The sequence below is a fragment of the Pelophylax lessonae genome (genome assembly GCF_965119305.1).
Source record: "Pelophylax lessonae genome assembly, chromosome: 6".
NCBI classification, from domain to species: Eukaryota; Metazoa; Chordata; class Amphibia; order Anura; family Ranidae; genus Pelophylax; species Pelophylax lessonae.
Window position 1 is genome coordinate 174,273,870 of NC_138773.1, and position 13,971 is coordinate 174,287,840.

Genomic DNA, 13,971 nt, shown 5'->3' on the forward strand with positions numbered 1-13,971 from the left:
AAACACCATTGTGACAATTGTAACTGAAACACAATAGTTGGACAACATTCAACATAATCATTTGTTGGACAATACCATTTCAACAAATGCCAATACGTGGCAAAGTTGCAGTTCCTAAACACTGACTTCATTTATGTGTTGCAGTAAAAGATTTACTATTGGGACTGAAAAAAGACAGTGCAGTTTTCATCTCCCCTATTTTTCCCACAAAATTCAGAATATCCTTAAAGTGTACAGTAAACCCCCCTCCATTGCGGGGGTTACGTTCCGGACCCAGCCGCGAAAAGTGAAAATCCACGAAATAGAAAAACCCTATTAAAATGCATTGTAGGCATGTTTTTTTTACTGTCACTGTACGTGTAAAAGCATTTTAAGGTCTTTAAACACACTTTTAAAACAATAGAAACTCATTTAAACACATAAAAGATACTGAGAGACATAGCAAGAGCTATGGAAAACACAAAAATATTTCATTTTTAATGATTTATATAGTAAAATAACATTACAAAAAAAAACGCAATATACCGGGACCACAAAAACTGAACCGCGATGGAGCGGAGGTTTACTGTATTTCCAATTTTGCAGTTAAACTGGGATAAAACCTACTTTATATTTGTTACATGTTCCCATTAAAAAAGCATAACTAAAAAAAAAATTTTTAAAGTTGCAGCTTACCTTTTTTTAGATACTCTTTTCTGGAACCTCCACTGAAAAAATTATATTTAGTTCTCTTTGTTTATGGGGGGGGGGGGGGGTAGGAAACCATGTTCTGCTATAAACAATCCTAGCTGTACTGTGAATGCAGATCTCATTACCAGTTGTAAATTAGATTTAAACGCTGTCTGACCTAACAAAGGGCTAATCTTTTTAGAAGCTGGGCTTCTCCATTGCATGTTAATGACAGAAGACTGAGCCTGTCCTTAGTCTTTCTATTGGGAGAGACTCACACAGAACTTGTGTAGAAATGCTTGCAGCCAGCCATGACACCTTTTTCTAAGAAAAATCAAAACGTAATAAACATTCCTTTTAAATCTCATTTACTTTGGAAATCTAGGTTTACATTAATGGAGATGTACAGCCAAAGCTCATTTGGCTGTACATCTCTTATGGATCACAGGAGTGCAGTTTGTTTTGCACTCCTGTGACCCATTTTTAGCAGAGAGTGGGCTGAAGTCCGCTCTCTGCCGATGTCACAGATGTCAATCCAGGCACTGCATCATCACAACCACGGAGTCGGGATCCGCCAGATGCCTGGACCGATACTGGGCTCAGCCTCTCAGTGAGCTGCTCCGCCTCCTGCACAGCCCAGTGCTCCAGTGAGCGAGGAGGGGGCAGAGTGGAGAGCTGATGACTGACAGCAGCTCTCTGCTCAGGGCTCAGAACTGAGCAATCGGCGGTATTTAATCGCTCGGTACTCAGTGAAGAAGCACCAGGGGACAGATGCTGCATCCACCTAGGTAAGTATAAGTGGAGGAAAAAAGAGAAACCCATACTTCTCTTTTAAGGATTATTTAAAGTTTTTTTGGTGTGATAAATGGGATATGATATGGAAGGATTTATTTTTTGAAGTAGGCATGCTTTATCACCATGATATTTTACTTTTGCATATAGGTGGTAATGACATCCATCATCTAAAGAGTCTTCATTTTATTTTTTCAGATTTTATTTGATCAGAAATGACCTTCAACACATAAAATTGTCTTTCCCTAGCACAGTCATTGTCGTTTTTTGTAATTATCCCCAGTCATATTTTTTGGCATGATACCCTTATGTTGAGACCATTGGAAAAAGTGAATAATATTAATAGGGCCATCCAAAAATTCATGCCATCATTGAAGGCTTTTCTTTTAGACATTCAGACTTAGAGGATGACGTTTCTGGGCTTTACAGGAGTGATGGTATACACTTGTCAGATATTGGCCTGGATATTTTCAGTTGTGATCTGCAAACGTATATTGGCTTTGCCGTGGTACTGGGGTGTGATGCCAGTTTGGTCTTGTGACCCACCTGGCTTTTGGGGATAGCTGATTTTTAAAATTCCTGTTATTTGTGTAAATGGCTTCAGTCATAGTGGCTGGGTCTGTTTTTTGGTTAATTGATTTATTTGTATTGTGATGTGATTTTTAAAATTTAAAAAATAAAAATAGTAATGCTATTTTAAACCAATAATAAAGGTCCACAGTCAATTTTATTCCATGATTTGTGTTTAGTGTTTTTATTCGTTTTTTGTTTTTTTCCTGCTTGCTGTGCACATTCCTATAAAAGGTATCAGAAAAAAGGGTATATTGAAAAGTAAGCGTTTTTTTAGATAGTAATGTGATTGAAATGTGGAGTAGGATAGAGCCCAAAATATTTTAAAATGTTGTATATATTAAACACATTATTAAATATATATTCAGAAAATATAACATATCACTTACATCTCCATCAGATGGAACATAGTAATAACCACTTGAATCAAATTTGTAACCTTCAATATTAATGATATCTGGGTTATAGAATTTGTTAAGGATGCTACGAAGTGTTCGCCGGTCCCAGTCATCAGTTACTCTGCCTCCATAGTTACACTCTCCGGTCATGTATCGTACAGCATCATATGGAACTTCCTGTAACATGAGATTTAAATAGTAAAATATATAAAATAGGTGACTCTGGATCATATTGTATTAAATGCATACAGCATGCAGAAAACTGCCCTTGCAGACAGGTACATGCATGCAGCTAAATACACAGCTTAATAATCAAAATCAGTCTAAGGAAAAAAACAAGTGATAGTACAACTGTGGAAATTTATTCCAGATATTTTTTTTTTTTTTTTAACAGTAAAGCAACATTTTCCATAAGTGACTTTTATGAGGCCTTGATAAAAGTCCTTTTGGTGAAAATTTTGGCCTAAACAAGGTGATTAGATTTACTTGAATGGATTCCTATAATTGTGCTGACACTTTCCTGTCTTGGGATCCAAATAAATTAGTAATCATTTTCATAAGAAAATCTTTTTCTTTTTCATAACAACATCACTAAAATATCTGGCTCATCATTATGAAACTTTGATTAAACCAATCTGCATATTTATAATTAAAGTAATCAAGGTTTACAAAGACAAGAGATTTAAAAACATCTCACAATTAAAAGCTCAATGGTTTCTACAGTCCTACGTACGTCATTCTTACAAAATTAGCAACAAAAAAGAAAAAAAAAGAAAAGACAAAGCCACGTAAACTGTATAATAATGACCGATTTTTGTAAGAAATAGTAACATTAGTATTATTTTACAGAAACAACACAAGGCAGTTTACGCGTAAAAATGAGTACATAATTGTGGGCATTAATACATAAAAAAAAACATAAAACGTTGCTGTTATTCTTACCTCATACTGATTTAGAAACATGTGGAGCTGTTGAACACTTATTCTCAAATCAGTCTCATTAAATTCATAGGGAATGTTCCAGCCAAGGGGACCAAATTTCCGTCTTTCTTGAACCAGTGCATGGAAGAAGCACAGACTGTATAACAATTTTTTGAATTCCGGCTAAACAGATAAAAAAAAAAAAAATAGCATTTATAGTCCAATCATGAAATACTTCAAAATGCCTTCTAAATTCCTTCAGTTAACAGATATCACAACCCTAATTTCAGCATATACCAAAAAGTATTGAGCTATCACACAGAAATGCTGATTTCTCTTATTAGACATAGCACTTACCGTATAACCTATATCTTTGCACTACAGCTCTAAATTCAGACCTTAATTAGCCTTTTGATGATCTTAGGCTCAATTTAAGTGTATACTCATGAAGCAACATGCTTCTGTTCGTGCTGTGCATGTTTTCTTGTATCAGTATATAATAAATAAATCTGCGCCACCGTACCAATACACCCTACCAATCAATGTGCAGCTGCTATCACTAAAGTATATCAAAAAAACGTAAGAAATAAAAAGCACAAAAAATATGACAGCACTATATGTTGTGTGCAAAACCACAATAGTAGTCAGATGTAGGAAAACAAGCAGACAAACACTGAAGTGTTGAATGGGGGCTTATGTGTGTTAATCAAATTTTTTAAACATGAAACTGTCGGGGAGGAGCTTGACATAATCAAGTGATACAGGTTTAAAACACAGAAAACTTTGCAATATGTACCACACAATTTATATATTAAAGTTCTTTTCTATGGGGATAAGAATGTTGTAATGTTTTGGTTTTGGCAGTATTGTCACGTACGCAAGAAACTGTTAATTCTCTTTGGGTATTAGAGGTAACAAATGCATCAGCTGCTACAAAGTATAAATATGTAAATATATCATTATGTTCAGGTTTTCCTTTATCATGCCTACCAATTATTTGTAAATTATAATAACACAAAAATGCATGGCATGTGTAGTCAGGCTCCCGGAGGGATTACAAGGCAGACATCTAGTCACAACCAAAAGAGAAGAGCCCAAAGAGACAACGCTATTTACATTACCTACACAGCAGTTGGTCTTGGAGCTCACCTGTTCCAGTCCAATCAACAAAGTCTTTCCACAAAGAGATATTTGAGGCACTCTCAGCTTCCAATTCTCTTTATTGTGACAAACCAGCAAGGTCTAAAAGCATTAAAATCCACTGGCCAAAAACCTTTGTGTGTGAACAAGCTCACCCATGCCATGAGAAAGCGTGATCTTGTTTATGCTAGTTCACAATAAAAGGGAACTGGACGCTGAGAATGCCCTGAATATTTGTGGAAGGTATTTGTGAAATATGACTAACTCAATAGTTTCAGGCCACATTTAAATAAAAAAAGTGTGCTAAACTAAGAATAAAGGATATTTTATAAAAAGAAACCTTAGCAATGACTGATGGTAATTATACACGAGTCACACAAAATAATAATGGAAATTTAAAGTTAGCCTAAAATGAAATACTACCTACCCCACCATCCTGCCTACACCATTGTGCTGTGTGATGCAATATTGAATGCAATGACAGAGTGATATTAAAATGTTCTAAAAGAACCCATGAAATACAGTACCTACCTCTTGGAATAAATGAGGGTCTGGTATACCAAAGCAGCTAGTCATGTGATAAAGTAGTGGTCTCCAAACTGTGGCCCAGGGGCTGAATGTGGCTCTTTGCTTGATTCTATTTTGGCCCTTGAGGCACTAATACTCCTACTGACACTGACAGTCACCAACAATCAGGGCCTAATGCTTGCCACTGACACCAACAATAGGGCACTATTTCTCCCACTGACACCAACCATGGAGCCCTATCCCTTCCACTGAAACCACCAATGGGGGCATAATTCCTTTTACTGACACCAACAATGGGGTACTATTCCTCTCACTGACACGAATGATGGGGCACTATTCTTCCCAAATACACCAACAAAGTGGCACTATCATTGTCACTGATACCAATGATGGGGCACTAATCTTCCCAATTACACCAGCAATGTGGCACTATCCCTGCCACTGACAACAATGATGGGGCACTATTCTTACCACTTACACCACCAATATGGCACTATCCCTGCCACTGACACCAATGATGGGGCATTATTCCTCCCACTAAAGATGTGACATTGTTTACTCCCACTGACATCAGGACTTTTTTTTACTCCCACTGGCCACAGTACGGCCCCCCTAAAGTCTGAAGGACAGTAAACGGGCCCCTTGTTTAAAACGTTTTCTGGCTGGCTGATCTTTAACTTAAGCAGAGATAATTTTACCAAGGCAGGTATGAACTTCAGCGGTACATAGGGTGTTTCATTTTTGGTAAGATTTACATTAGTCACATGCGCACTATTAGTAATCTGCTGGAACTACCAGTCTAACTCACCCCCTCTCTCGCATGGGCTTTAGAGGCCATATTTAGACTAGAATTGTCACAGTAGTATTATTTTAATTTGCATATATTCAGCTCTAATATGTTCATTTTATTAAAAGCATATCTAAAGCCAAATTGTGTACTTTATTTTGAATAAAGTGATGAGGGATTAGAACCTCTTGCACATATTTATTGTTTTCTGTATCCTGGTTAGGGAGGTATACACACACTCTCCTTGTCCTGGTACCTGCTTTAACCAGGACTAAAATGGACTAAAACAAGTGCGTGCTTGTATGGGGAAAAAACAAATAAATGCATGCAGATTTCCCCAAGTTTTGTCACTTTTAAAAACACTGCCAGTACAGTAAAATATCTATTGATCCTGCCAGAAATCCAACGAACTTCTAACCACCTGTATTCTCTGCCTCTGCTGCACTGAATCGCAAACAATGTTATCAGCCCTGCTGACTTCTCTTCTGTGAGCTACAGAATGCGTCCCCCTATGTTATGAAGATGAAAGGGGGGGGGGGGGAGAGGTGTTCTGTAGTCCTAACACACTTTCTGTTCTTGGGCGATATTGCTGCTTCAGGACAGTGGGTGAGCAATGTCATTCTGGGATAAGAAGTTTGTTACTTACAGGATCACTATGTAACAAAAAAAAGAAGGAATGCCTTAAACAAAAAAAAAAAGGAAATGCAGTCACAACATCTAAGGACTGCTAAACTTTTAATCTTGGAGGTTTAGATACTTTAGGAGAAGAAATTGAGATTCTTAGAATTTACCAATCCTGACAATTTTTTTTAAAGTTTATCTGACATTACTACACTTCCCAAACTTAAATTAACAGAAATAATGCACAATTTAAGCTGCTTCATAAAAGTTGGTAATGACATATATTCCTTTGATAGCTATAGTTAGATATAAGACCCTTATGGTGTAGACACAGACATAAAAAAGAAGAAAAAAAAACCTTCCCTTTAGGGCAATGTGTAAAAATGTTTATAAACACTACTAACAAGCTTTTTGCAGCTAGTGAAGAACTCCGGATCAGAGATAGGATCCATCAGGTATGAACGGTTAATATTAGAACGCAAGCCTTTTGGCGCCTCATTTGTCATTTTCACTCCATTCTGCAGTACAGACACAGGGAAATTTGGTGATGGATAACTTGTAAGCCAGAGGCGAAAATCTGGATGTGTTGTCTCCGGATTCAACTCCTGTGAAATAATAAAACAGTTACATATAAGCATGCACTGCTATTTCACTTACATAATGCAAAGTAAAGGGTACATAAACCATAAACCAATTCATTTTATTTCAGTTTTATTTACTGAAGCTGAGATAAAAAGGAACTAGAAATGAATCCCTATCCTATGAATATATACATAACTAACATATTAGCTTCCAAATAAGACCCATAGCTATTTTTATCTTTGATATATTTTCTCTTTAGTTTTTGCAGCTGACTAATTAATCGAGTCAGCCTTGCAGTTGCATGCACAGGCATGGTTTGTAAATGTGTCATGGCTGCCAGCTCACACCACTTGTAAAGATGCACATACACATAAAGGTTTGATGATAGCCATCAGCAGCTGTTTGTGGACCTACATTCATATCCATGATAAACAGAGGTTACCAAAACATACACAGCACCCCCTGCACTGCCCTAATCTAAGAGAAAGATACTGGGTGGGCAAGATTTCCAATATCCGATTATTATCTGCCCTGAGAGCATTGGCCAGTGGTGTGTCCCCTCTCTTGCAGGAAATATATTGGCTTGATTCCCCCATCAACTCAGTCAAAGTTGATAGGGGAATTTCTCCCATCTATTGTGTAATCCCAGTGGGGTGGGTTGAGAAAGGGCAGCCGTCCCTGCTGGGAGAACACACAATATTGCTAGTGGACATGGCCCCTGCTAATAATCGCATGGAAAATACAACAGGCTGGTTGTACCCAAGTTGATCAAGCAACTTGGGTATAGTCAGCCTGCCCATTCATGATTCAAAATAGTAATCAACCGATATCGGTTTTTCATTGCCGATACCGATACTTTGGCCAATGCATATCGGTATCGGTCGATATTTTTGTACATTTAAAAAAATTTTTTAAAATTATTTTTCTTCACGGGTACTCTTGTGAAGGGATCTGCACTTAAAAGCATTCAAAATGCCAAGTTTGGCTGTTTTGAATTCTGTCATTTTTTTTAATCTGGCACCAGTACCCAGAAGTGATGTCATGACATTACTTCCGGATTTTTGCATGGAGACCCGATCAGAGCTGAATGCGGCTTTGATCAGTTCTTCGGCGGCCGTGCAGGCTGGTTGCCCGGTGGTCTCAGCCTCATCGGTTGTCATTACAAGACAGCCGACCCTCGGCTATGGGCGCATGTACTAGGGTGATACCTCTAGCTGCAGGCATCACTCAGGTACAAGCACTTTCCCAAAATATTGGCAATATCGGTAACCTCCGGGGCCGATTTCCCTGATCGGGGAAAGTGCACATAGCCCCTTTGGTCGCTCCCGAATTCAAATCTCGACTGGTCCCTGCTGAACCACCTGGAATTCAAACCATCTACTGCAGGCGTTATTGTAAAACATACATTGGGGTTGATTTACTAAAGCAGATCTACTGTGCACTGCAAGTGCAGTTGCTCTAGAATAAAGATCTTACTAAATGAGAGGACACTTTGCTGATATTTATCATCCAATCATCTGATAGCAAAAACGCTATTTTTTTTTTTTGGGATTGTCTCCTATTTCAGCCTTAAATGGCTGAATTGTTATCTGATAAATATCTGTGGAGAGCTTTAAGTGCCCAGTCCATCAGAAATTTGTTTCAAATAAAAACTGATGCTTAATGTACTCCACTGATTTGTCAAGTGACCTCAAAACAGCAAAATAAAGGGGGTAAACAAAATCTGTAGCAAAGGAAATTGGACCAAGACTGGAGAACTCAGTAGGAATTTTTCCTCGTTTTAGGCAGACTTTTTCTGCAGTTTTTTTTTTTTTTAAACTATCACCACAGAATCTACTTCTACTATTGCAGGGAGAGTCTCAGTTATGGTATCACATGCCACATAATGCAAGATAAAGTCCAACAGGGAAACATTAAACAAGAGTTGCTGCAGCATGCGAGCAAAATGTAGGTTATCAGTTGTGACTATGACCAATGGGGTCAGGGTTCTTCCCAGCCATTAAAAAATGTAGCAATTTACAGTTTGAAACAAAATAAAGGCTATGTTATATTTTATATTTTTTTATAAGGTGTCCTTTATTCCCCACCCTCACCCACATAATCAAATCCACAACAGATGTAGAGATTCTCAGTTGCACACAAATCTGAATTTCATTGCTGACTTAGGTAATGCGTATATTCTTTAATACTCTAGCATCATCAAGAAATTGATGTAAATTTATCAAAATAAATGTTAAAGATTGTTTATTTAAATAGGAACATGGTTGATATGTGTTTGATTTTTTTTATTATACTTTGAAATAATAAACCTTAAATGAAAATCCATGTGTTCACATTCACAATTAAAATATTAATATCCAAGATAAAAACCATGCTTATTTAAAATGGAAATTGTATATGTATTATTTAATGTCACTGCTAACATGTGGATATAGTTATTTGGTTTTATTATTATTCCTTATTAAGGGCCCATTGACACCAATGTGATGGGGTAGCACATGTTATGTGTGTTGATGTGCTGTGTATCTATTCATTGCGAAAGACCCTGACACACCTTGCCAACGCACTTGTGTAGCAGTGCACTGCAACACACAATAACACACCACCGTGCATTTCAGTGAGCTAGGAAAAATGCAGCAGGTTACATTTTTGGTCCATTGTGTGTGGTGCGTTAGGAAGCCCTTTAAAATGAATGGGCTATCTTAAGGCAGTGCACATTAATGTGCAGTGTAAAACGCATTACCTGCCTGCTTGTTTTAGTATAATAGTGATTTTATTACATTACAGAAAACCTGTTATTACAGAAAAAGGCAGGTTGTCATTGATAGCCCCCCCACTGAAAATGTTAGTTTCCTGGCTTTCTCTAGCTTCAATACCTTCTAGGGCACAGACCTAGAAAAATCATTCAGCCACAGAACTTTCAAACTGTAGCGTTTGAAACGGCATCGTATAATCTTGAACATCTCTTAATTTATAAATACTTCAGCCGCAAACATCTCAACTTATTCTAGCTCTATTTTATATTGAGAAGTGAAAAAACTTAAGAAACCATTCTCACATTTGTGAGAAAGTGGCTCAAATTTCAGCCAATTCAAAAGGAATCATCCCAAAACTTAGCTTTCTATAGCAAGCCTTACACGTCTACAAAAATACAAGAAGAGGGTTGGGCTAATGATTGTGTGTTTGAACGTGGCCTAATAGTTGTGGATATCTTGTGTTGCGCTACCCCCATGAGGGTTGCTTAAAGGATCGGTACCCCACTGGTTGCCCTGGCCTTGCAAGTCCTCCAACACCTCTGACACTGGGTTCTGACATCCTTGTTGTGACAAAAGGTACTTATAAACACACACAGTCAAGTAAAGCAAGTGAATCTTATTTACTGGAAGATTAATAGCAATGACGTGCAACAACATATACTAATGACAAATAACTCTGATAACAGAAACAGTCAAGGGAATGATAGCTGAATATAGAATCATACAAGCACTTATGCTAAACCAATAGACTCAGCTTGGTTTAAAGTCTATGGCTACAGGCCAAGAGAAGGGCAGAGGAATGACCAATGTTATGTCAGACCACTCTCTTCTGTCCCCTGAAACCACAGCCCCAAATAACCATATGAAGTCTGTAGATAAATCAATTCAAGTACTATGACCCTTAAATGTTTAGACCCACTCTTTAGTAAACACAGTCCTGGGTGGAGGTATGGGCCCTTATGGCACCAATGGCTTTTATCCCTTGGGGGGTAGGGATAAGATGTATTCCCTTAGAAGAAGGGAAGGCCTTGCATCTTGAGCTAGGCTTGAGGTGTCCTAACAAGCAGGGTGATGTAAAGTATGCTGGTGGTGTCCTGTCAAGGATGGTGAAGTGTAGCACAAAGTTCTCCTTCAAGTTTAGTCAGACAAAAAAGGCAATGGTGTTGGCATGCAGTGTCCTTTGTGTCCTATGGTAAGCTGGGCAAGTGCTCGCTCACCAATCCTAGTGACTATCCAGTGTTGACGGGTGGTGTGAAGTCTCCACAGTAGGCCTCCGCAGAGTCTGGCTCAAGGGATGGCACTCAACCTCCTGTCGTTCCCCCACCCCTGCAGTCCAGCTGGATCTTGTGCTGATGTCAGGAGAGCAGGCCTCCAGGCTGCCGCTGAACAACCAGAAGTGGATGGCAATGGATGCTCCTGCACCTGCTTGCGATGATTTTCTTTGTCTCTGTAACAAAGGCTGCAACTTGGCCTGTGCAAGGAGAGGCAGCCCCACCATGGCACTGTGAGGGGGCCAGCAACTTACGCATCCACAGGCAAAGATGGACGTGGTCAGTCCTCAGGCAGGGCATCATTTCCTCTGTTTAGTGATGTTGCCCGTGCTATCCAGCCACAGCATGCAGATGAGGTGGTGGACTGGCTTACTAAACCATCCTCATCCTCCTCATCTTGCATCACCCAAGCAGAGACTAGTGTGCAGTTCAGAGTGGCTAAATCTGCCTCCTTGTTCACATCTATTCCTGCCATAGGCCCAGCCTCAGGCATGGAGGAGTCAGCTGAGTTATTTAAACACAGCGGCAGCCACTTGCTCCTTGACGATGCACAGCCATTACTTGATTCAGATGTTAAAATTGGCAGTCATGTTCCCCCAGCTGCAGCGTATTGCCAAGTTGTCTCCAGTGGTAATGAGGATGGAGGAGATGATGCTGATGATGAGGTCACTGACGCAACTCGGGTGCTGGATAGAGCAGAGGAGGAAAGTGAGGGCGAGGCACAATCCCAGTGAGGCAGCCATCACAGGAGAGTAGAGAGCAGCCACCCTATTCTCTCACATTGTGGAGCTGTTATCTCATGGCATTCTTCCCACAGCTCGGCTGTCTGGGCCTTTTATAGCACATGTGCAGCAGATTGCACTGTTGCATTTTTCAAACCTTGTTTCAAGCACATCAAGCGTGGCAAAAACATCAGCCATTTGGGTACCACATGCTTAACAAGGCATTTAACCTCCCACCACTCGTTGGCAAGGACGCCTGAAAGCCACATCATGACCTCTCAACAGCCTCCACTGACAGGGATGATGGTATAGCGAAGGGTGTCCCAGGTCCTTGCAACACATCTGCCAGTAGCACACCACCAGCTGTAGACTATAGCTGGAAAATTTCTCTGCCCCATCTGCTGCAGCAAAATAAAAATACAAAATACAGTCACTGCCACCCACATGCCCAGTATCTAAATGCAAGCTTGTCAAAGCTGCTGGCTTTACAACTTTTGCCTTTGTGTGTGGTGGATTCTGCCCCCTTCCCTGTATTTGCAGAATATGCTGTACCGCAATGGCAGGTTCCCAGTTGCTATTTCTTTTCACGTAAGGCCATTCCAGCTCTGTACCATCACGGGGAAGGCAATGTTGTGGCATTGTTGTGTAAGGCAGTCAGATGCAAAGTCCACGTTACTGCTGACACGTGGTCCAGCAAGCATGGTCAGGGACACTATATTTTGTTCACAGCACACTGGGTAACTCTGCTTGCAATTCAGAAGGATGCAGGAAAGGGCTTAGTGCTGCAGCTTGTTGTGCCACCACATCTCTATACAGCTAGTGGTGATGATGTAATATTTGTCAGCTCTCCTCCCTCCTCCTCCTCCATGCCCTCCTCTGCTGAATTGACCTACGAACCAAAAGTACCCCCTAAGCGTTCAAGGGGCTTTTCAATGAGTCTGGCTAAAATGTTCCATGCAGTGCTTTAGTTGGTGTGTCTACAGAAACCACACCAGAGCAGAGATTCTTGCAGCTCTGCAGGGGCAGGCCCAGAGGGGGTTCATGCCACGCCAGCTGGAGCCAGGAATGGTGGTGTGCGATAATGGCACAAACCTCCTGTCCGCCCCTAGACAGGGAAAGTTAACACATGTGCCATGCCTGGCACATGACCTCAGTTTGGTGGTGCAGTGTTTCCCAAATAGGTACCCTGGATTGGAAGGTCTGCTAACGCAGGTCAAAAGAGTCTGTAGCCATTTCAGGTGGTCATACACAGCCAGTGCTCGGTTGCTGAAAGTCAGCCTGATTTGTGACATGCCCATGAGGTGGAACTTGACTTTGGCAATGCTGCAGTGGCTGCACATGCAGCAGAGGGCCATCAACGAGTACCTGCATGAGTATGGCACAATGAAAGCCTCAGGTTGGCATGGCTTTTTTTCCCCCACGCCAATACCTGCTGATAAAGGATGCATGCACTGTACTGTCACCATTCGAGAAGGCCACAAGGATGGTGAGCCATGGCAACACATGCATCAGTGACACAATCCCTGTTGTGTTCCTGCTGGAGCAGACTCTGTGTGGCATTATGGACAAGGTACTCAAGGCAGAGCAGCCAAGGGAAGAGGAGGACTTCCTTTGCTCTCAAGGCCTGCTTAATGCAGACACCATTCTTCCTACGCCACAGAACACACAAGAGGGGAGGTAGGAGGAGGATTCTGGCAGTTTTGGAGGCAATGAAGCAGAGGAAGACATACGTCAACCCTCAACAGGTGGTTTTCCATCCCCAGAACCCTTGAGAGTAGTGCATGGCTGAGAGGAGGCAGTTCCAGATACTGTAATCCTCAGTGACCCTGAGGAGTCTGCTTTTAATGCTTTTGCAAACTTGCGGTGCATGGGCTACCTCATGCTTAGAAGCCTGCGAATACTTGGCATCAAGGAGAAGGATCACTATTGGTTGGCAACCCTCCTTGACTACCGTTACAAGGGGAAAGTCTCAGAACTCATCCTGTCCCCACAGAGGGAGCAGAAGATGAACTTTAGAGGACACTTTAAAGGGAAGTTTATCTACTGTTTTCCCGACTCTGGTAGGTTACATTGTCATTGAAAATATAGTTTTGAGGCTTCTGTTGGTCAAGAGAGGGGCAGTGGAGAAGGGGCCACCTAAGTGATGCATTTCACAATTTTTTTACTCCTCACCACCCAGGGCTCCCAGCTTCCACATCCCATCGGCAGCATCTG

General features: G+C 40.6%; 1 protein-coding gene across 1 annotated transcript in view; it reads right to left on the reverse strand.

Moving 5' to 3' along the window:
• DNAH7 (dynein axonemal heavy chain 7) overlaps positions 1 to 13,971 on the reverse strand; it is a 368,896-nt gene that overhangs the window by 53,415 nt on the left and 301,510 nt on the right. The window contains exons 45-47 of the mRNA XM_082262147.1: positions 6,831 to 7,031; positions 3,372 to 3,533; positions 2,421 to 2,606 (exon numbers count right to left, since the gene is read on the reverse strand). Coding sequence (XP_082118273.1) covers positions 2,421 to 2,606; positions 3,372 to 3,533; positions 6,831 to 7,031 — 549 coding nt within the window. The remainder of the gene's footprint in view (positions 1 to 2,420; positions 2,607 to 3,371; positions 3,534 to 6,830; positions 7,032 to 13,971) is intronic.